The 24,067-nt window shown below is 49.2% G+C and overlaps 1 protein-coding gene across 1 annotated transcript in view; it reads left to right on the forward strand.

Moving 5' to 3' along the window:
* LOC134379024 (kinesin-like protein KIF6) overlaps positions 1–23,754 on the forward strand; it is a 63,153-nt gene extending 39,399 nt beyond the window's left edge. Inside the window, exons 2-8 of the mRNA XM_063098289.1 lie at positions 10,713–10,797; positions 12,386–12,521; positions 14,964–15,061; positions 21,305–21,355; positions 21,623–21,712; positions 22,768–22,874; positions 23,685–23,754. Of these exons, the coding sequence (XP_062954359.1) occupies positions 10,713–10,797; positions 12,386–12,521; positions 14,964–15,061; positions 21,305–21,355; positions 21,623–21,712; positions 22,768–22,874; positions 23,685–23,686 (569 nt within the window). The 3' untranslated portion in view covers positions 23,687–23,754. The remainder of the gene's footprint in view (positions 1–10,712; positions 10,798–12,385; positions 12,522–14,963; positions 15,062–21,304; positions 21,356–21,622; positions 21,713–22,767; positions 22,875–23,684) is intronic.
* The last annotated feature ends 313 nt before the right edge of the window (positions 23,755–24,067 follow it).

Genomic DNA, 24,067 nt, shown 5'->3' on the forward strand with positions numbered 1-24,067 from the left:
TCTTATATGTGCCCAAGGAGATACTCATCACAGCATTGTTCTCATCATAGCAAATAACCAAACAAACGAAACCAAAAGCAGGAAACAAATGTCCGCCAGTAAGGGGGTGAATGAATGAGCTATAGCCATAATATGTTTGTACAATGGAACACAATAGAAGATTCAAAATGAGTAAACTAGGTGTACATGTCACAATGTGAACTAATCTCAACACAATGGTGATTGAAAGAAAAAACTGAAGGATCTACAAGAGATCTTCAAAAAGTTCGTGGAAAGATTTGTATTATCTTTTAATTCTATTTTTCCTGAAGTACCTTCATATATAGAATAATGCCATGTATGTGAATTTCAAGAACCTCAGTGGTATTTATTAGGGAGAGTGGGAACATTTTATCTTTTATTGTGAAAGATAAGCATAAATACAGAAAGATGCTTAAAGTGTCTAGTCCAACAAATGTTTACAAAAGGAACACCGATCCAACATCCTCCTAGGTCAGGAAATAGCTTTGTAATGTTTAAGGATGTTACACACATGGAGTGAGAACGTAAAAACACGAAGAGAAGGCTACGCGCCACCATCAGGGCAGCGCTGGCTTTGGGGAGGGAAGACAGTGAGTTGCGGAGGGAGCAAAGGAGGCGTCCAGCGGTTCTGTAACGTTCTATCAAAAACAAACAAACCAACCTGAAACAACTGTGGCAAACTACTTAAACTTTTCAAAATATAGAGGTGGTCCATGGGTGCTATTTATATCGTTCTCTGAACTATTTTGTGTTTAAAATGGTTTGTAATAATTCCCAGAACTCTATGAAGAATTAGATTCCACGGGTTCATAGATCAAACAGAAATTACTATTTCAGTGGAATCGTTGTGATAGTCGAAGGGTAGTAAAAAGTAAATCCCAGTCCAGTTCGGATTAGTTTTAATTGTCCTCACTACCATTTACGTCAGGATCATTTTACTCAAAGGTGAAAACCGAAGATTTACCGCTTCCCCTTTTCTTGTCCAAGTGCGTTGTACGTTCTAGCAGTTCTAGTAGGGGTTTCACAGCTGCAGGGGTGCGCTGACGTGCTCAGCAGGGGAGTCCTCGTGAAGGTCACTTTTGTCACTCTCCCACGGTCTCTCTGAATCCTCACAGGAGGGCTAGTTCTTCCTCTGCCTCAGATGGAAACTGAGCAACCCTATAACTTAATCAATCAATCACTTATTGTTAATTACAGACAAAACGAATAAAAAACAAAAAAAAATGGTCATTTTATATCGTAACTGCAGTTTTAATAATTCAAATTTTACTCAAAGATAAGACTTTTTCCCCTTACCCCAGCTAAGGCCAACCATCAGGAGAAAAGAGATATGCTCGTCAACTTCTCTATCTCACTTTCTCCCTCAGCCTGTAAGGCTCAGTTTCCCCAAGGAGGTAGAGGGAGGAGGAAGGGAGCAAGGGCAGTTGGTAAAGATCTCTCTTGGCTGGTACTGTTCTAATGTGGCTTTGGACTCTCTGGCCCTGGCAGGTGTTCAAAGCTGACTCTTCCTCATTTGGGGTGTTTTCATGGGTCTCTGGAGGTTGCCAGCAGGTCCCTCAACCCGAGGGAATGCACCTTTTTCAGACAGTCACTTACCCACTTGGAACTTGTACGGGCCAGCGTCCTAGCAGGAAGCACATGGCAGCACTCAGATCAGGTGCTGTGAAGAGAACTGAAGGAAACCTGTGCAGAGTGGAGGGAAGCCGCGGGGGAGAGCGCGGTGCCACCGAAGTAGTAGCAGCAGCGAGTGAGCGGTTACTGGAACGTGGAGACAGAAGGGGCTGTGCAGAAAGACTCTGGCCAACCGACAGGAGCTGTGACCTTCAGTCAAGCCATGCATCCAGCTCATGGACCCCTGCAGAGATGTCTCTGCAGAAGAAATAGCTCAGCCTCTGTCCTCTTGCTCATGCTCCCCACTGGCCAGGCCCCATCAGAAGGCAGAGGGTAAGGAAGCCCGGTGTTGTACCAGCCTGCCTCCTGGGGCTCATAGCAGAGTGCAGGAGGGTAGGAGGGGGTGGAGGGCAGATCCAGGAAAGCAAGTGGAATAGGAATAGGTCCAGCATGTAGCCGCAGCCATCCTGTGGTCCACTTTCAGGTGTCTCTCCTAAGGTCCCATTGTCCCTCTAGGTGGTCCTAGTAGAAAGGACGTATGTCTTGGGCAGTGTGCTAGAGGTTCTGAGGGGTGTGCTGGAGCCAGCTCACGCTGGCCCGAGAGAGCTGACTGTGTGCAGCTACTCAGCTCCAAATTCAGGAACATCATGTTGGTAGCTTGGTGTTGGCCATGTTTGGAGTATTTACACCACAAAAATCGGCAAACACTACAAATCCCTCTCCCCCAGCCCCCAGAGAGTCAGTTGTTAAATACTTATGAGCGCACCACTGATCCAAGGTGACCCTAACCTGACTGCCCTCCGTGCTTATGCCCTGTTGGGTCCACAGGAACACAGTGTACTCTGCTCTTGCTCCTAGCAGATCATCAGCCTGGGTCCTACCCTCTAGATGTCCTGAGCAGGAAGCAGATTTCTGTGCACTGTGGCTGTCCTCAGATCCCTGAGGACTCTTCTCAGGTCTTCTGAGTGGTCTTTTTCAAGCCCCTCACTGCCTCTGAGACAGGAGAAACACCTCCACACCCCTCCCAGTGACGGGAATGAGGGGGTCTTAAGGCGAACTGCTGGCTCTTTTGTTAAAAATTCTCTTCAAATGTTTATTTTGGCCTTTTTCTGATGTTGATGTGAGTATCCGGGTTGTCTAGCCAGCTCTTGCCATCCTGCTTTGAAAATGTGCCAGTTCTACTGTGTGGTCTGTCTCAGAACTCACTTTTGACTCCAGTATATGGTAAATTATTGCCAAATGAGCAGACTGATTTACAGAGGGGCTGGTAGCAGAGATGTTTTCCAAGAGCAGAGGGAGATGACTTTGTTAAGGATCCTCAACTCAACTCCTAAAAGTCCCGAAATTTCTGTAGGAAGCCAGTCAGGGAATTGACCGAACCCTAGCAACCATCATCGTTAGAGGTGTTTATAGGAGGGTGGCCTGTGCTCATTCTTATGGGTACACAAAAAACTGCCCTCCCCAAAAGGTCATATGTGTCCTGAGCACAGTCCACACTGGCAGGGTCCAGTGAGATAAAGATATAACTGGGTAATGTTCTCGGAAAAGCCACGGAGACTGAGGCATGTGGTCACCACCAGTCCCTGAGGCTGACGTGACAGAAGGCAGCATTGCCAGGGCATTTGGGCCTTGAGAGAAAGCCCAAGTTCAGAACTACAAGCACTCACTCTTGCGGCTTGGGAGTGGGGAAGCGGGCGCAGCCCTGGACAGACCTGCCTCTGGAGGGTGGGCTGGAGAGAGACGTGCCGGGAGCCTAGGAAAGAGGGAGATCTTGCAGGTTGGATCCAGAGATCCCCATGCCAGGCTCTGTGTGGCTGCAAGAGGAGAAACTGACGGGAAACCAAAAGATGGATCTTGAGTTCCAGCAGAAAGGATTGTGAAGAGGGATGAGAGAGCTTCTCTTTGAACAGAGATGACCACAGAGGGAATCTGTGCAAGCTCCAGCGAGTAATCAGATTAGAAATGTCTTTCCTGTGTATGGAGCCTGCCCCTAGGGTCTCCTTCATATTGCTGACTGACCCCAGTGCACGTTGACCCTCTTACAGTGTGGTCTCACCCTCTGCAAGGAACTCGGTGGGGGAGGAGAGAGGCCACCATCCCAGGGGCATGATCTTGGGCGGAGAGGCCCAGAGTAGTAGCAGGGGAGGATTATTCATGCAGGAAGAGACTGTGGAGGAGCCTCTGTGCAGGTGGTTCTGGGTTGTGTTTTGCTCTGAGCAGCCATACTGCATGTTTCTGATTGTACTAAAGTGTGGCCTTTTCTCCTCTCGGAGAGTGCCCCATTCTCCCTGGGGGTGAGACAAGGCAGTGAGTGCAGGGCCTGTGGCTGTGGGGATAAGTGTGCCTGAGGAATCATGTGTCCATGGGGTTATTTATCATATCCTTAAGTCTGGGCATGCCATGAGCAGCTAAGGTGTTACACAAAATCAACACCAAGACGGATGGTGGCACTGAGCACCCATCAGCATGCGATTACTCCAGCTGACAATAAACTTGATCCATTAAACAGGAAATGGTCTGATTGGGAAGCCAGAATCTTTGCCTCTGAGCTGCTGACCATTGTGGTAATTGAGCTACTGACACCATCGGTCTCTGTAAGAATAGACACTTTGACTTCTCAAACAAGGTGAGGCTGAGTGATCTGCAGCTCTGTGCGACAGCTGAGCCCCAAGGAGGCCCACAGTGGAGCTTCAGCAAGTGAATCATTCGTTGGATAGCTGAGGCAACTAGCTGGAATGCCTCCCCGGCTCTGATGTCATGTCTGCCATATCAGAGCCACTAAGCTCACTGCCTTCTCCATGCAGGGTGCTGGCCAAAGGGTAGCCATGTTGGGCCCACAGCCTTACTCTGCAGAAGCTCACGGGGCCACTTTTGGTTTGGTTGCATGGTTGGAAATGTGAATATTGCCTTCCTTAGGACTCCTAACACGCTCAAGGACAAGCAACAAGCTGGCTCTGGGTATTCCATGGGCTGACCTTGGAAAGCAGCAGACTTCAGTGAGTAGAAAGCTCCTCACACCCAGCGGGCAAGCTGCAAATGCCAAGCAGGACTGGGGCGCAGGTCATGGATTTCAGTTAGTAAAGGGCAGTCTTCATAGGCCAGCATCTGGGGAAAAGACAGGCTTTCTCTCAGCCCCAGCCCCAGATCTGAAAAGCATTCATGGAAAAGAGCACCACCTTCAATAGCAAGGACAAGTCAATACGGACTTCAATTATCTGCCCTGTGGCAGTTACTGGAATCACTCGCAGAGCAAAAAGCACCAGCTTTGAAGTCAGACAGAGTTGGTTGTTCACCCTAGCTCTGGTTACTAGTGTGATACGGGGCAGATTACTTCCTCTATCAGAGCTCAGTTTCCCCACCTGGAGTGGGGGGTTGTGAAGATTATATAAGACAACGCACATGAAGTACCTGACCCATGTAGCAGCTATGTGGTGGATATCCTTATTCAGAATTTATCAACCACCTACAAGGGCCAAGTGCAGGCAGCTGCAATCTTGCTGCAAACACCTGATCCCCATTTCTCTCTTATTACATTGGCTCCCAAAGGTCTGGAAAGTGGGCAGGTGTCGCCGGACATCCTACCTCCCACACACCATCCTATCTGAACTTCTGCAAGGCCTGTATTCTCAGTTGTCTAAGTTTCTTTTGCATTGCTATGATAGAATACCGGAGGCTGGGTAGTTTGTAAAGAAAACAGGTTTATTTCCTGCAGTTCTGGAGGCTGGGAAGTCCAAGATTGGGTGACTGCATCTGGCCAGTGAAAGGTCACTGAGGAAGGAGACGCTAGCCAGGCAAAAGATGGGAAAAAGATTTTATTAGCAAGTGGCAAGTGAACCTGCTGGGCTAATCCAAAAAATCGTGTCAGTGCCGAGAGGCAGCTGAGTGTCTTCTTTTATAGGGTTAAGATTGGCATCTGGCCTAGCCTAGGAAAATGGTTACAATGTTCCATTCTGGGTACAGCCTGCTGGCAGGAACAGAGACTTAGGGAAACAGAAACCTTGAGGAATGAAACTTAGAGAAACAAAAGTGGGGTGGGGGCGTTTTAAAAGTCAGGTTCTCAGTTCCAGGGACCTAAGAGCCAGCTTCTGGTGAGGGCCTCGTGCTGCATCATAACATGGCAGAAGTCATCACAGGGCAAGGGGCACACAAGAGAGCTAATTATAACAGACCCACTCTCATGACAAGTAACCCACTCCCGTGACACTAATCCACTAATCCACAAATAGATTAATTCATTCATGAGGGCAGAGCTCTCATGACCCATCACCTCATTAAGGCCCCTCCTCCTAAAACTGTTACTTTGGCGATTAAGTTCCAACATGAGTTTTGGATGGGGACAAACATTCAAACCATAGCATCAGTAACTCCTGCATGGAGAACTTGCATTGAAACTGGGTTCAAAGGCTTAATCGGTGTTTCTTAACAAGTGGTGAGTGTCACAGTCACCAGGGGACCCAACCCACAAATTCTAACTCAGTAAGTCTGGAGTAGGGCCCAGCTGTCTCTGTGCTTCTACGAGCTTCTTACGTGATCACGATGCACACATGCAGCTGAGAACCACTGAACCAAAGACAAGAGATTCTGTACATTTCAGACATCAGAGAACTGTGCAGGTTAGAGAGAGAGAGAGAGAGAGAGAGAGAGAGAGAGAGGAAGTGGGAAGAGGAAGTACAGATCTTTCCAGTTGAAATCACGCCAGGTAGGAGGGGCCACATCTCGAGCCCCTCTTGTCCTTCTGCTGCTAGTTCCCAAGCAGCTGAAACTTCAGAGATAAGGTCACCCTGGGACTGTGCACCCCACAGCCTGAAGTTTCAGTTACTATTTGACTGCTCAGGGCTTCCTCCTTGTGTGACATTCAGATCTACAGCCACTGAAATGAAACCCTTTTTTTCCCCTCCTTTTGTATTGCGGTGGAGCCAGCTTCCCCCACATATTAACAATGTGACCTCACAGGCAACTCAGGGCTGTGACCTCCTGTGTTGCTGTCCTAGCCAGAATCCTGTCCTTGGAAAGAGGCTTCCCTGTGCCTCCTGTAAGGTGACTGGAAGTTCTGTCCCTGGCCAGAGTCCCAGTGGGGACAGAGACCTACAAAGTCCAAATGCCCTTTAGTTACTCGCTCTCCCTCTGTTCTTGTTCAATCGCTTTTGTTTGGTTCCCTTTGAGTTCCCAGCCCCTATTTCTCTTCACAGGCGACTGATAAGCCAAGGCTCAGAAAACATCAGAGGCAGCCAGGGGCTGTGTCCTGGTGGCCTACAATGCATTTCACTGAGCACACATCACCTTTGGCAGCAGGCCCAGTTGGTTGTCATGACAACACGGGTAGCTTGTGTCTTGGGGGTGTGCTGTGCCCTCATTCTGGCTGCCCGAGGTCCCTTGCCAGCCTTCTTCCTCAGATCCTCTCAACAGGCTCACAGCACCCTGGCACCCCCCACGTCGACTGTTCTTCAGTTTGGGGTAGCTGTGTCTTCATCAGCAAACACCGCTTGACTGTCCAAAGACCAGACCAAGCCATTCCTCTCCTCCAAACCCTCTGGCCTTTCTTCCCTCTCAAACACAAAGTCCTTACCGTGGCCCACAAGGCCCTATGTGATCTGGCCTCGGTTTCCTCACTGACCTCAGCTCCCACCACTCTGTCCCTTACCAACCGCTCCAGGCACACCGGCCTTCTCACTGCTCCTCAGATGCACCCAGCAGGCTCGCACCCCAGGCCCTTTGCACTTGCTGTTATGCACTCTGTGCCCTGCTGTCTGCATGCTTGTTCCCTCCCTTCTTTCAGGTCTCTGCTCAAAGGTCCCCTCCTCCGACAGGCCCAACCACCCCACCTCACATGGCAGTCCTCCGCCCTGTCATTCTCCTTCTTTTTGTCCAGCTCCATCTTTTCTCACAGCACCTTCCAACCCGTCATTATATTGTAGATGCGATTGGTTTGGTTTAGCATTCATCTTCCCCACTGGACTCCTCTGGGAACAGGGGCGAGCACATAGTCAACACTCAATAAGCATTTGTTAAATAAGTGAATCAATCACCAGACCTGGTCTGGCTATTTGCTAGCTTTGTGGCATTGCACAAGCCACCTAGTCCCCCTAAGCCTTGGCCTACTGGTCTGTAGGACACAGGTGACAGTATCTGCCAGCGACAGTGTTGAGTTGAAGGAGGTGGTGCACAGTGATGAGGTCCAAGTGATTCCACAAACAGTAGCTGATGTTATCTTTCCATTCTTGTGTCAGCTGCATTCAGAATGCTGTCCCTGCCCTAAAATTCCTGAACACCCCACACACTCCTAGGGCACCTATGACTCTGTAATTTACAGGGGAACCTGCAAGATGCCCAAGGGAAAAACAACCGGCCAAGGGGAGAGGCCAGAGCCTCCAACAGTAGGGCTCTGCATTCATGCTTGGGCAGCCACAGCCTTTATCTGGAAGACCAGTCTATCTCGGCCTTCCCTCCTGCCTTCTGTCCCCTTGTTTACAAAGCCATTGAGACTGCCTCCACCAGCTGGATGAGATGTCCCCTGTGCAGATGCAGCAGCCCCTCCGTGGCCCACCTCCAGCAGCCTCTCATGGGCTGTGCTGGTGGCAGGACGCCCAGACGATCAGCGAAGAGCAGGACTTCACTGAACTGTCAGACAGGCCCTCAGTGTGGGGTGGAAAGTGTTAAAAGGAGGAAAGACATTCGCAGTTTTTCTTTTTTAGCAGGCGGGAAGATACCTGGGCCATTTCCGAAACTTTTAGGAAAGGAAATATTCCGTCCATTTCAAATCCTAATCAGTTTGGTGTTAAGACACTTCTTTCAGTTTATCACATCTGACATTTTTAGAAAGGGACAGGGCTAGCAAACACGTATGGCATTGAGTGCACCCTGTACACAGATGAGAGTCTGAACAAAGCCCTGGGGGGAGAAACAAAGCACCTCAGCCCCTGCCCTCCAGGGCTTCCTGTGCCCGTGACCTGGGTACCGTGGACAGGCAATCTGCCTCATTAGGGCCAATGAAATGTACTAACATGGATGACAGCATACTCCCGGTTGAGAAGTCTGTGGTATCCACATTTCCTGTGTTTACAGGACAGAATAAGACACTTGCCTGCACAGTTTACACTTGTCACTGGACACAAAGAAGAGAGGGTAACTGGTACCTGGAAGATAAAGGACAGACTTGTGATCCACTCAGCATATTTATCAATGAGCTGATGATAGAAAAGGCACAATTAACAAGTTGGCAAGGGAGCCACAGGGGAAAGAATAATGACATGACAGAATAAGGACTCATCAGCAGGCTAGACCCCCAATAAACGTGATGTGTTGCATTTGGGATCCAAAGGACAATTACAGTGAAATAGGGTCCATTTTGACAACCACTCATAAAAACACTGGAAGTTTGCGAACTGACCACAAGCTTCATAGGGGCCAACCATGATGAAGCTGCTATAAGAACGAGCAATGTTGGGGAGGCTGCCTGGTACAAACATTTAGCTCTTTAGAAGCAGGAAAAAAAATGGGTTCAAATCCCAGCTCTGCCACTCTCTAGCTGTGCGGCTTTGGGTAATTCGTGACCTCTCTGAGACTAAGAATCTGATGGAAATGAGATGGTAATGCCTTTCCTGCAGGGTTATTTTGAGAATTAGCAGTAGGTGAGTAGAGAACATAGCCCAGTGCCTAGTAGAACTTGGCAGAACCTAGTATACAGAAGGTACTCAATAAGTGGTCATTGTTAGTAATTCACCTGCTATAGAAACGTAGAACTTAAATTTTTAAAAGCTAAGAGGAGTCCGTCTCTACCCTGTACCTCTCGGAACTATCCCGAGTGTTAGTTCCAGATCTAGTCTTCATGCTGAAGACAAATTAGAAAGTAACCAGGTCACTGAGACCTCAGAGGAGGGAATTAGGCAGAGTCAGCCTGAGAGTAAAGCTCTAGACACATAAGGCATTTCACTGTTATTCAGACACTTAAAGGACCCTCAGATTAAGAAGGACCTGCCATGCTGCACCAAAGAGCCAAAGTACAGGTGAAAAAAAGTTAGTGAGGAAGGTCTCAGTTCAAAGTAAGAGGAAACAGAGCTGCCCACAATGAGGCATGCTGTCCTGCAAAGTAGCAAGCTCCCCACCACTGGAAGTATTTGATCAGAAAGTAGATGACCGTCTGTCAGAAATGTGATAGAGGGAATTTTTTAATCCAAGGCCTTTGTAGCCAAACGAACCTGGATCTGGATCCAGCAACCTGAAGCGAGCCACGTGATTTGGGCAGGTTAACCTCTTTGAACCTCAGTGTCTGTAACTGTAAAATGGGAATAAGTACTATAACGATCGAGTCTGATCATGTCGAGAAAGCACCTGGACCATAGTAGATTCTTTCCCCCACATGGAGTGGGAAGCAGGATGGTACGACTCCTAAGATGTTTCTCTGGGGCTAAGAAATGCAGGGTCACCACAAAGAGAAGCTTGGGAGCATGAACAGACCCCACCACACATGAGACTAGGAAAGGACCAGCTCCAGACGAGCACGCGGCCGGGCGGCCACTGGCAGCCATACGGGGCCAGACAGTGGCAGGCCCCAGCTTGTTCTCAGCCCTGGTTGCACATTCACGTTGTCTGGGCTAATCAGTCTTGAGAATCCCTGCCTCAGAGGGCAGCAAACAACAGGGGACATGATTCTGAGGCTGGAAAATTCAGCACATCCACTGGTGCAGAGAAAGATGTGAGGCGGTTTAGAGACATTTTCTCGGTTTGTGAAGGGCTCTTTATGAGAGGATGGGGAGATGCTATTTTGCATCTTCCCTGGAGTCTCAAGAGGAAATCAGTGAGCTCCACAGTAAAAGCGTTAGTGGAGATGGAGGGAAGACTTCCCTTCCAGTGACAGATGTCGGGCAGCGGGAGGGACGGCTGAGGCAGGATAATCCTGGAACCTCTCATCTCAGGGGCTTTCGGCCCGAGCAGAGGTTGCCATTCAGAGACCCCAGAGGAGCTCACAGGGTCCCCTTCCAGCTTTGGATGCACTTGAACTCTGTCATCTGCCCTAAATACCACACTCTTCCTTCTACCTTTCTTCCTTGTTGGAGTAACCGATCGGCACCTTCCTTCTGCAGGAATTTCAGAAAATATGGCCGTGCCCTTGATGCTGGACCTGCAGGGAGAGAAGCTGCGGTCACAACTGGAGGAAGGAAAAAGAAGGTGCCCTTGCTTTTTGCCACACACAGCCTGACCCCAGCCTCCGAAGGGCCTCCGGGATGACCGGGAGCTGCTCAGGGCAGGGCAGGGCAACGTGGCCGACCCCCGCCCAGGGCTGGAACTCCTCTGGGAAGTGGGTCCAGCAGCTGCGCTTTAGAGCAGCAGGAGGAGGAGGTGCAGCCCCTGAGCAGGCAGGTGTGAAATGCAAGCCTCTGGGCAGCGCCAGGTCAGGACGAAGCCCAGGCCAGCCCAGGCCCCAGAAGCAGCTGGTCCTGTCTGCTGCTGCCACCTAGGGGAATGAAGGCATATGGCCACGGTGGTCTTGACCCCAGTGGTCTTCCCCACTCCTGCCTCTTTACCCTGCCTCCCTCCCGAGTCCTGAGAACATCACACCTTGTCGCAGCCATTTAGGGTCCCAAATGATTTTCTTACAGAGTGAGGGGCCTCGAACATAAACAGGTATGTGGCCATGACTGATGCACAGCATGGTCACAGCATCTCGCTCAACCCCCCAGTCAAGTGCTTCGTTCATTCCTTTATTTCTGCATTCAGCACACGTTTGCCATCTCTTCCATGTCATGTAGGTTCTGGAAATACTAAACAAGTCACCTGCCCTGCCTCGAGGGGCTGATGGCGTCATTGCAACACTCCCCCAGGCTGGCTCGGCACGTACCCCATGCCCCACTCAAGCTCACACCCCAGGAGAGCAAAGTCCTGGCGCTGGTCTCCGGGCCAGTCCTGACAGCCATGTGCTGTGTCTCCTCCTTCCAGAACACCCTGCACTGCCCTCCCACACATGACGCTGTTGCTCGTCACCCCCTTAGCGCGCCCCAGGTGTCTCCCTCCTCCCTCGACCTGTTTGTTTTCCTCAGTTTCTTTCTAACCCATTCTTCCTATGTCTACTGTGCCCCCATCCTGTCCCCATGGTCCTCATTCCCAATCTCAGCGTCACCTCAGAAGCCAAGTTGTCTCTTCAGCTTGATATTGAACTGTTTGCTTCCTGTTGGACAACGTCTGATTCATTGTAGCAGTCCCCAAACCAATCTATGCATTAACAGACATGTTATAATGTTTGGTCCCAGCCTGAAGGTGAACCAACGGAATGGTGAGGCAGGAAGATGGTGCTTCTAGAGCCGGACTGCCTGCGTTCAGATCCTGGCTCCCCCGTCTGTTAGCTCTGCACCATGGAGCAGGTTACTTAACCTCTCCGTGCCTCAGGTTCCAACTCAGTAAAACACAAATGATAATCATAGTATCTTCTACGTAGGGTTGTGAAGAAGATTAAATGAGTCTATGCATGTTGCGTGCCTAGAGCAATGCCCTTAGTAAGTGCTCATTAAACACTAGCTCTCATTCTTGGAGAAGGGTTTATTCATCTCACACACAGATCCCGTGTGTCTGCTAAACAGCAAGGCCTCACTCTGCTTCTCTTGGATGGTCTCAGCCCCCGGTGCTGTATCCTGGCCTCAGTGGGCTCCTCTAGGGTCCCAGGCTCCAGGCACCAGGGCAGCACTGCCAGGCTTCTGAGGCACAGGCCCCTCTTCTGTGCTACTGACTTTCAAGATGCTGACTCTTCTCTGTTCCACTGCAGGTATAAAACAATGTTCACTCGCCTGAAAGCCCTGAAGGTGGAGATTGAGCACTTGCAATTGCTCATGGACAAAGCCAAGGTGAAGCTGCAGAAAGAATTTGAAGCCTGGTGGGCAGAGGAGGCCACCAACCTGCAGGTAAGGTCCGGGGAACATCAGGGCAGCTGGGGACGGGGGCAGTCACTGAGTTCCCACGGGGCTGTCAGGGACTCTCAGCCTCTGGCTCATGAAGCAGGTACTCATCTTAGTAACAAGGAATACAAAGAGTCAGAGGTCCATTGTCCCTTTGCTCTAGTGGCTAAAACAACCACGCGATGCATGGAAAGGTGAGGGATGGAAGACGTAGCTCCCCAGAACCAATGGATTTGCCACTGTTGCTTTGTGGTATTCTCCAGTGACATCATGTTGACAACATTTATTGTTTTTCTTATTACAAACTCATATATATGCATATTAATTCTAGAAATTTTACTATAAAAAACACAAAGAAAGTAAAAATTACCATAATCATTGCACTTAAGGATAAATAATGTTAACATGTTGGATTATGCTATCTTTCTTTCTATACATAAAACCCATAAGTATTTATAAAAATAGAATCAAGTATCACAAATAGTTTTCTTTTCTTAGTTGTATAGCATGACTATTTTTCATGATATTATTTGGTAATATCATTTTAATGGCTGTAACTGTTCCATCACATGGATGTATTTTAATTGACTTAACCCATCTCCTGTTGTTGAATATTTATGTAGTTTCTAGTTTTTCACTCAAAACATATTTGTAAATAAATTTTCGCGTATTTCTTAGATAAATTCTTAGAAGTTTTTTGTAATATTATGAAGACAAAAATAACCTGTTAAGAAATATTAATATAAAATCTCAGTTTCAATTGTCCTTATAACTCCTCAGTTGTGATACAATGAAAGTGAAGAAATACACATGATCATATCACTTGTGTGCCTGGCAGAACCCTTAGAGATTATCTAACAGGCTGATCCCTTCATTTTAAGGACAAGGAAACTAAGAGCCAGAGAAGATATTTGCCCGAGGACACACAGCCAAGCAATACCCAGTATATTACCAAGTTGTCACATGACAGGACAATGGAGAAGAATATTTGGATAAAATTAAGTACACAAGATAACAAAGAAAACCAGTTAGACTGAAATACAGTTACCGAAATATTTTAAAACCAAAGTTATGGTATAGTAATATACGACTTTAAAAATGCATTAATCAACAAGATGTAGGATAGGCCCAATATTTACCATAATTCAAAGTAATGCGGAGCACGAGATTTCTGCACCAACTGTGATATGAAAGTACGCTTGCTTTCTATTGGTGACAGAGTCACAGGTGCTGCTAATACTACTGTGGCTTGTTGTCTACATTTATCATTGAAAGAAATGCTAAATCTCAGGAAGAAGTTAGGGAAGATAACGGTGTAACTGGCTTGCGACCACGTTCACAGAGCCCCTGGATTCTGTCTGTGGACTCTGGTGAAGAGCCCTTCCTAGTGCGTCCATCGGGGAACGAGGCCGTCAGCTGCAGCTGGTGCCAGCCCAAGTAGCTCAGCCACTACGGTAGCGAGGTTGTCAGTGTGGCTCAGGTGGTATCCAGGCAGGGCTGACAGATTCAAACAGTTTGCCACTTACGCAGACAGTGAAAGCCAGAGTAGTCAAGAATGTCAGCTCCATGTGTCCCCTGTCCCAGGATGTCGCTGAAACAAAAGGGACCAGATGACAGGAACAGAGATGATGGAATGCCCTGTTGCAGAGGAGCCAATTCTATGCTGTCCCTAAGCAGTTGATCGCCTGCAGTTGGACCCTGAGTGGGCCGAGGGAGAACGCTGCAAACGTCATCAGAACATGGGAGGCGACGAGAAACCGTCCTCTGACATAACTTCAAAGTAACTTGTAAATATTTACAAGTAACAAAAATTTGTTAAAATATTTTGATAACTGTCCTGGGAAGATAGGGAGGCAAGTGGGAAATAGCCTTGTAGCAGCTGCTCACAGCTTCCTGTTCTCGCATGTTCTGGGAGGATCACAGGGCATCCTGACGTAGACCAGCAGCAACTTACGCCCTGACCACGAGGCCTCCGTGGAGACACGCAAGGTTTCCAGGGCGCTGTGGCGGAGCGTTCACCTGCATGAAGAGCTCAGTGGATTCCCCCTGACCCTGGTTGGGGTCTTTGGGACAAGGAGAAGCAAAACCAGAAAGACTTTCTAGAAAATTGTCAGATAACATTCAAACGTTCACATTTAAACATTTAAATGTAAATGTAAACAGAAACATTTAAACACTTATTTCTCTATATAAAAAGTAATACCTGCTCAATTTGAAACAGTTGGAAAGCACAAGGAATAAATCAAACATTACCCATTCTCCTACCATCCAAAGATAATATTTTGATCCCCATCATTACAGTCATTTCTATGTCTAGATTTATTTTTTGCCATATACATTGTATATACCAACTTTTATAGCTGGTTTTTCCCCTTAAGAATTGTATCAAGAACATCTTATGTCACTAGATTCAAGCTAACACTGAGAAACTCCTTCTTGGACCAACAGGCAAATTCTCTAGCAGTGAATTCACTGGACAACATGAAGCCATTTCCCCGGACATCTGAATCCCAGCATGAAGGGTCCCAGCTTCTGACTAACAAAAGGTAAGGAGAGAACTGGCTGACAGTGTCGGGCTACATGGAAGAGCCCCCTTCCTCTCTCTTTCCTTAGCCCATTCCTGCTGCTCTGAATGTCTCCTTACACGCTGCATGGTCTGGAAGACAAACCACTCTTACGGTTTTAATTGGTTGTAGATATTCAGGCCAGTGGCTTTCAAGCTTGTTTGAGGCACACCCCTTCAGTCCCTTGCTCCGCCAGCCCATAGCCCTGCTGCCATGGTAACAAGAGACAAGAGGTTCAACTCTGCAAGCCCTGGTCCTGGAGGAGGAGGGGGTTGGGAGGGGGAGGGGCACGATGTGCAAAAAGGAGGAGGATTGGGGAGAAGGGCGATGGTGGTGACAGGGCAGAGGGTAGTCGGATGCCACGATGCAGGGGAGCTCACGCAAAAGACTCTTTGTCCTAGCACAGATTCAGGAGAGATGTGGGCAGCCTCCCATAACACCACTGAGGACGGCCCGCAGCCAGTTTTCCTAAATGATGGGATGATCCAGCAGGGACTCTCCTTCCCCACACACCGTGTCATTGTGTCTTTCCAACCACACAGCCCAGGTGGTGGAGCCACTGACGCATGCCTCCTGCCATCCTCCAGCCTCAGACTCGGTACCGTCAGACCAGAGGCCAGGGCCGTGTCACTGGGGTCTCCATCTCCCCACCAAGGGGTGTGGTCCTCTGGGTTGGAAGGGGCGCTGAGCTCTCACATTGGAAATGTGAAATAGAGCTTTAAAAACAAGGTGCAGGCAGTACCCTTGATGTGCTGTGATGAGAAGGCACTTCACCTCTGTGGTCTTCCTGTCAAAAACCCATAACCCTAGTCGAAGCATAAGGAAAACATCAGACCATCCCAACTGAAGGGCAGTCTGCAAAATACCTGGTCAGTACTCCTCAAATGGCCAGAAGCATCGAAATCAAGGAAAGTCTGAGAATCTGTCACAGTCCGGAGGAGCCTAAGGAGACGTGATGACTAAATGTAATGTGGTGTTCTGGTTGGGAGCCTAGAACAGAAAAAGACATTAGGTAAAAACTAAGGAAATCCAAATAAATTATGGGATTTAGTTCATAATAGTGTATGAACATTGGTTCACTAGTTGTGACAAATGTACCATAGTAATGTTAACATGTACAGTACAGGAAACTGGTTATAGGTTCCATGTGAACTCTCCGTACTGTCTTTGCAACTTTTCTGTAAATCCAAAACTATTCTTTAAAAAAAAACAAAAAAACCCCTTATCTCAAAACAAACAAACAAAAAAGGCTAGTCACTGAGCCCTCCACACCAGGCTGTTTTCCCTGGACCTCCCTCCCTCCCCCACCCGGCCGTCAGCACCAGCACTTCGGCTGGTGTGCTAGTTTGAGGAAACATCTCACACGTGAGATAACTGGTGTGGTGTGTTTCATTTGGTTAGCTTGTGTTTTAAAAGGCAGTATAGATTCATTAAAGAAAAAAATTGATAAGTTGGACTTCATTAAAATTTAAAATGCTGCTCTGCAAAGGACCCTGTTAAGAGAATGAAAAGACAAGGCAAAGACTGGGAGAAGATATTTGCAAAACACATATCTGATAAAGGACGTGTATTCAAAATACACAAAAAAAACTCTTAAATTCAACAATAAGAAAATAAAGAACCCAATTTAAAAAATGAGCAAAAGAGCAGAACAGCCACTTCACCAAAGAAGATACAGAGATGGCAAATAAGTGTGTGAAAGGAAGCTCAACGCCATATGTCACCAGGGAATTGCAAATTAAAACAACAATGAGATACACTACACACCTGTCAGAATTGCTAAAATCCTAGAAAACTGACAACACCAAAAGCTGGTGAGGGTGCAGAGCAACAGGAACTCTAATTCCTGGCTGATGGGAATGCAAAACGGTACAGCCACTTTGTAAGACAGTACGATGGATTCTTACAAAGCAAAATACAGTCTTACCACACAATCCAGCAGTCACACTCCTAGGTATGTTTTCTGACCTCTTGCATAGCTCCCACTGGTAGATACAGCCTGCTCAGCAAATAGAAAGCTCCATCTCTAATTTTTCTTTTGCTTCAAAGACAATAAAGTACATGTGCATGTGTGCAAGTGTGTGTGTGTGTGTGTGTGTGTGTGTGTTTGAGAGAGAGAGATGGCTGAGGGTGTCAGGAGAAGGCACAGTAAATACATTCACTAGATCTGAGGCTATAAGGTAGAAATAGACTATGCTTGCCAAGAAATCCATAATCCTGAAGTTCAGAACCTTGGATTTCAAAGGTGTGCTTCAGATCACCCATGGGAGCTTTTCCCATAATCTTGCTCCAAGAGCTCTGCCCAGGCCTCTTTGATATACACTCTTCCGGAAGGAGTGTCTTTGGGAAAATGGCTATCAGCTGTCCCCTGAGCACTGTTTAGCTCCTGTCACCTGTGGTGACTGCGGGTGTCTGGTTGGATGTCCTAACCCTGGGCAGAGATAAATGAGTGTTCTAAACAGAGTTTGCTAAGACATTCCAACTGTGAGTGGTCAGCTCCCCCAAATTCCCTCCCTTCAGTGCTTGAGTACCAAGATTTGTGGGTGGGAAGGTCACACTAGACCAGTGAGAGGAAAAGTGTCCCTGCTGGAGATGGGAAAGGGAGAGGTCTAGGAGCTCCACCTCTGACAAAGAAATTTGCTTTAAGTGCTGGTGGTAAAGAGCCCACGAAGCTCTGCCAGGGCTGAGGCAGGGAGGAGACCCTGCCCCAGGTCATCATGATGCTTCAGACATTCTCTGTGAACAGCCATCAGTGGAGGAGTAGCTGCTGGTGTTCTTAAATTCTCCAAAGAGACAGCATTGGCTTTCTTCTCTTACAATAATAATATCCCCAGTCATTTCTTGGAGGCCCTGATGGCAGGCACTGAACAAATATGCAGTGTAAGTACTGTCATTGTCCCCCATTTACAGATGAGAAAACTCAGGCTCAGAGAGGTTAAGTAACTTGCTCAGGGCTCCCCAGCTTATAAATGGTAAGATCAGGACTCGAACCCAGACTTGTCAGAGTTTGCCACTACCCTCCTTCCTCACATCAGTTTTGTTTAGCATTAATGATTAGCCTTTAGGGACACATGCACATTATGTTGTTTATTTAGGGACACATGCACATTATTGAGTTGGCATTTCCCAATCCGTATTTCTGTAATATTTCGTACAAATGCACTATCTTTTTATTCTTCCCAATGCCAGGTCCTGTATTTCTTCAATGTGTCCACACAGTCTGATTTTGCCAAGAGGCCAGGATTTTCAAAAGCAGATCTGTTTCCATAGAAAGCCAGGCTTCTAAGGACTGGAAAACCAGATCTCCCTGTCATTGGCCCTCACCATTTCAGAGTCCCCTGAGTTCAGCCCCCTCAGTTTACAAATGAGGAAACTGTGGCCCCAGAAGAGAATGAGATGTTTTCAGTTCTGTAGTTAATAACGTAAAGAGCTACAAATGAAACCCAGACTGTTGAACTCCACATTTAGTGCTTTTGTTCCTTCCTTGCCACCTCTCTGCACGCCCCTGCCTTCTCCCTGCCCCTGTCCTGTCTCTGCGCTACTCCTGCACTCCTTCCTTCTCCTGTCCCTTTCTTTCATTCTCTTGCTCCACCCACCTTCATTCCCATCTTACATTCCCTTTCTCCGTTTCTTCCTTCCCTTTGCTCCCTTGCCTTTGTCCCACGCCCCATCAGCTAGACAGACGCTCTTTATTGCTCGGCCGTTCGTCCATTCTGCTGCCAGCATCTCCAGGACAGCATCCACCACGGACTAGGTAAAGAACTTGCTGCTGGGCAAGACCTCCAGCATCTCCTTGGGAAACCAGCATGAGAATCGTGCTCCTCCTCCAGCTTCCACCTTGTCATAGAAGTAGGGCCTGTCCTGGCCTTGGGCATTGCTGGACATTCCTTAGATATTCCAGTTTACGAGATCTTTAACCCTGAAGTCGAGAACCTTGGATTTCAACAGTTGCATCAGCTCGTCATTGGCTAACTCCAAGGAGTCCCCTCAGTTTAGGCTTTCACAAAGAGTGTGTCACATGAATCCAAGTCAGCTCTTCCAAGCAGCATGCCCTCGGGCAAGCCAGCTCTCTCCTTTGGGACTGATTCCTTGGCTTCATCTGTAGAATGCACTAAGGTCCCTGTGACACTATCATTCTAGGAGAAGATAAATGTTCCAGCGCCATTTGAGAGCTGCTGGAGTGGGAGAGCAAGAACCCAGATGAGTGTTTCTGCCTGAGTTCCAGAGTGGCCACTCTTAATGGAATCACTGCAGGCTAGGCAGCTGGTCCTCTGCTCCTCATGTCCTGAAGGAAACCTGATTCCATCACTTTCCCAGGGACGCTCAGGTCCTGGAGGCTGATCATACTATACACTTTGATTGGCAATCCACGAGGCCTAATTATTATTTATATTGCCTATTAATCCTTATTAAGAAAGAGATCATTCATTCCAATGGCTGGTGTACTCTCTCCAGAAAGGATGTCACCATGAGAAATGAAGTCAGCTGCAAAGGCTGGTTGGGCAAAGAGGGGGCAAAGGGCATCTGTGGCATGATCCCGAGGGTTACAGAAACCACTGTGGCATCCAGCGATGCTCAGGCAGCTTCAGTGGAGGAGTCATTTTGCTCAGGAGCCCCAAGCCTTCAAACCGTTCTGTCCTCTTGCATGAACTCGCTGAGACAAAAGGCTGGGGCTCTGCAGAGGGTGCTGGATGCTCCCACCTGCCACAGTGTGGTCATGCCCTTCTGCCCTGCTCCTACCCTTCTCTCCTCTACCTCCCACTCCAGACCCTCAACAGTTTGGCACCTGTGAACTCTCCCTGGAATCTGAGAAAAGGTTCCACCAGGAAACTATTGAGTTGATGAGCCATTTGTGTGCCAATGACTTGGTCTTGCAGACTTGCTACAACTTCCAAACTGACCTTGACCTGCTGTAATCATAGCACCTGCAGGATGGAAAGCTCTTTCTCCTTCCCTTCTCCAGGCCTGCATCAGGAACCACTCAGCAGGAGCCCTGAAAATTGGCCACCGTTCTCCAGAGAAAAACATGCAGAGGCTGCCTCTGGTCCTACAGCAGCCTTCACCAGACCCAGCACAGAGATCCTCCACTCTTCCAAGGACACTGTGCAGTCTCTGGACTGCTAGGAAATGGGCAGGGTGTGTAGTGGGGGAGTCCCAGGCTCTGATTTCCTTCCCTGTTTGTTTGACCCACAGTCCCAAACCTATGGAGGCAGGCCCAGGGTAAGAAGCCCTGCCGCTGGCTGAGATGGGAGAGGGCAGAAGGGGCCATACTCATGGGTAGGACAAGCAGGTTGTCGGGCCTGTGGAATACCTCGGACTGACGATGCAGACTTGGCAGAGCCAGCACACTGGCCTCTAACCCTAGCCTACCTCTCAGCCTGAGCTTCCCCAACTGTAAAAGGAGGGTTCTAACCAGGTGACTTTTTAGGCCTCTTCCAGTCTCTAGGCAGAACCATCCCAAAGCAAGGAAGAGGATCCCATCACTGAGTCCTGATAGCACAACTTAGAGTAGGGACCTTGTCCTCAGAGACATGTGGAATACACTGGCGTCCTGCCAGCTGTGTCCCCACCTCTGCACCTCCCAGGAGGAGCTACTGGGTTCACTGTGTGCAACCGGGAATCCAAAGCAAGGCACACACAGCAGGCAGCTAGTAAAATGGCCACAATTACCTCTGGTGAGCTGTTGGGTCTGATTCCTGACCGAGGGAGCACAGAGCTGGTCAGCTGTGGCCATCTAGGGGCAGACAGTGTGGTCAGGGGTGAGCTAGAGTGGGCTTCCTGAGAAAGCCACAGGTCCAAGCCCAGTTAATAAAACACTGCGGCTGAGAGCACACGTTCTGAAGCCTCACCGAGTCCTGATTAGCTCCATATCCTGCCACTTACCAGCTGGGTCACTTTTAGAATTTCTCTAGCCTCTCTGAGCCTTAGTTTTCTAATCTATAAAATGGGTATGACATCCACCTCTTAGGCCATTAAGAGGAGCAAATGGCAAATGTTTACAAAGCACTTTCGCAGGGCCTGGCATGTAGATGGTGTCTATCAATGACAGTCGTGGCCTTTGTTGTTCAGCCTCACAGCCAGCACATGCCATGCCCCAGCAATGAAAATCAATGCATAAACCTCCAAGACAGAGGAGTCTTGGCTTTCGTCTCACTCTGCTCTCAGGCTGCCATATCAAAATACTACAGATTGGGCGGCTCAAACACAAGCATTTATTTCTCACAGTTCAGGAGGCTGGCAAGTCCAAAATAAAGGCACTAGCAGATTCAGTGTCTAGTGAGGACCCATCTTCTTGCTGGGTCCTCACATGGTGGAAGGGACAAGGCAGCTCTCTGATGTCTCCTTCATAAGGGCCCTAGGCCCATTCATAAGGGCTCCACCCAAAGTCCCCACCTAAAAATACCATCACATTGGGGGTTAGGTTTCAACATATGAATTTTGGAAGGACACGTTTAGTCGTAACAGCCCCTAATTATAAACCCTGAATTTCTCTTCTATAAACCTCCTCTATACCTTTTGTTTTTGTTGGTTTGTATTGTGCAGTGATGTGAATGCCAGGAGAATCCTGCCCTCGCCTCGCCCCAGCCCACACAGCCAGGAACAGAGCAGCACTGGCACCCCCGCAGAAGACAGGTCTGTGGCCTTCTCCTCGCTCTGACACCTGTCACAACCCCTACAGTGGGTGGGGTGGCCTAAATCGCGAGTCTGCTCCCCCCACTCCTGAACAGCCCTTGTGCAGTAGCCACACAGACAGAGCTCAGAGCCGGCCTCTGGGCTGCTGTCCTGGGAATGCTGACTCCCACTGCTGGGAGTTTCTCCCAGGGTCACGGGCCCTGTGCAAGCAGAGCTGCTTCACACCTCCTGGTGAATAGATGTGCCTGGGGCCTCAAAGGAAAAAAGAGCCAGCTCAGGGGCAGTTCCAACCTAGCCCACTAGCCCCACACAGACCTCAGGGCTGACAGGCCTGGCCCCAAGGCCCATGAGCAGTTTGCTTTGGGACTGAACACATTGGTAAGCGCCCCCCAACCAGCGTGGGCTATTTGTGCCTCTGACTAGAATGCCGGCTCTGCCTTCTCCATCCGGCGGACCTACTCTTCTCCCAAAGCAGCCCAAGCTGAATTCCACCACCTGCCCTGCCCATGCCCCAGCGCAGATCCTCCCTGCCCCAATCTGCTTCGGCGGTTATCGCTGAGCTGCAGATGGAATGCCAGCACCCAAAGTTGCTTGTGGTTTGAGAGGACGGCAGGGAGAGGAGGCACGGTCAGGTGTGTTAAGGTCTGGGGAGAGCAGTCCAGGGAGAGGAGACGGCTACAGCAAAGGCCCTGAGGATGGAAGGAGCCTGTTGTCGCCAAGTAACAGAAAGAAGATTGGGGGGCCTGAGCACAGTGAACCGGGGTCAGATCACACAGCACCTGGTAGGGCATAGGACAGAGTTTGAATTTTACTCCAAGAGTGATGAGAAGCCACTGAAGGGTTCAAGGCAGGGAGTGACATGACCTGATTTGCATGATGAAAGGACTGGTGTGGCCGCCACACAGAGAAGGGGGAAGGGATAGAAAAGGAGGTGAAATGTGTCACACAGCTTCCTGGGTGAGAGGGAGTCCCTGAAAATGGAAAAGCACATAGGAAAGGGACATGCTGAGTACAGTCGCAAGGTGTAGTAAAGTGTGACATGTGTTTATCCCCAGCATCCCCGAGAGACCGATGTCGTCCATCCCTCTCACCGGGGTCAGCCAGACGGACTCAGACATCCTGGCATTCATCAAGGCCAGACAGAGCATTCTGCAGAAGAAATGTAAGTGCATTTCTCTCAGTGGCTGCTCCAGGGCCACAGGTCACCCCAGGGGAGCTGGAGCAAGTGTGAGGTGAAAAGGGAGTAGGAAAAGCCACAGGGCTGGCCTTCCGGTCACTTCTCACATGCTCGGCCTCTGTGTCCTCCTGGAGGAAGTCCCAACGGGGAGCATCAGCAACACCAGGACAGGCCCAAGTGGGAGGGCGGCCCCGGTGCTCCTGGCCCGCTTGGCAGAGCTCTCCCCCTCGTCCAGGTCTTCAGCTCCTCTCGTTCTCTGTCCCCAAAGGCAGCTCTCTGCTTCGCCCAGCCTTCTCCAAACAGGAAGGGGCCGAGTGATGGCTTGGGAGCTTGTTGAGGCCCTGGCTAGAAACCTCAGTCTCCTGTCAGAGCACGGTTCCTGCCAAGGAGTTATAGATGTAAACAGCACTTGAAGGCCCAGGCCTGAGGACACTGCAACAGTCACAGAGGAAATCTGTGTGGCGTGTCAGACAACAGGAAGAGAAGGAGATGGCCCTTCCCCACCTTCGTCACTGGCCTGTCCCTCCCCGTCACTCCCCTGCATTGGCCGCTGCCCGCCTCCCATCTGCTCCGGTCGGGCCTTTTCTTTTGCTTTCCATTCCCCACACACCACAGGGACAAGTCCCAGGGCCCCTTGCCCCAGCCCTGCATTTAGTCTTAGCCTCGTCCCGGTAACCCAAAGGCTACTAGACTGGCTTAACGTGGCCTTTGCAAGTCAGAAAGGCAGAGTTGGATCTTTAAGGACCGATCCCTGCCCTGAGGGGCTTCACTTACTCTCAACCTGTCTGTGGTTAGGACAGCAGGACGTCTGCTCGTGAAAGGAGCACCGCAGCTGAAGGAGGCCTTTACGTGTGGCCCTCACGGCGCTGGGATGCCAGCCTGCTTATGTGCTCTTCACCACCAGGACCAGCAGCATCACACCATCATCGGGTCTCCTCTGAGGCCTGAGACAGCCCAGCTCCGCCACCAACTGACTGTGACGTCCTGACCTTCTCTCATCCTCAGTTTCCTTGTCTGAAAAAGAAAAAAAAAAAAAATCGGATTCAGTGATCTCCAAGGCCCCATCTATGCCCCAGATACTCCAGTGATACGTTGGGCACTGAACAGTAATGGACAGCCCATCAGTCACTGAGCCCTGCATTTACTGGGCGCCTTCTGCATGCCAGGCCCTACTACGA

The sequence above is a fragment of the Cynocephalus volans genome, chromosome 5, assembly GCF_027409185.1.
Source record: "Cynocephalus volans isolate mCynVol1 chromosome 5, mCynVol1.pri, whole genome shotgun sequence".
NCBI lineage: Eukaryota > Metazoa > Chordata > Mammalia > Dermoptera > Cynocephalidae > Cynocephalus > Cynocephalus volans.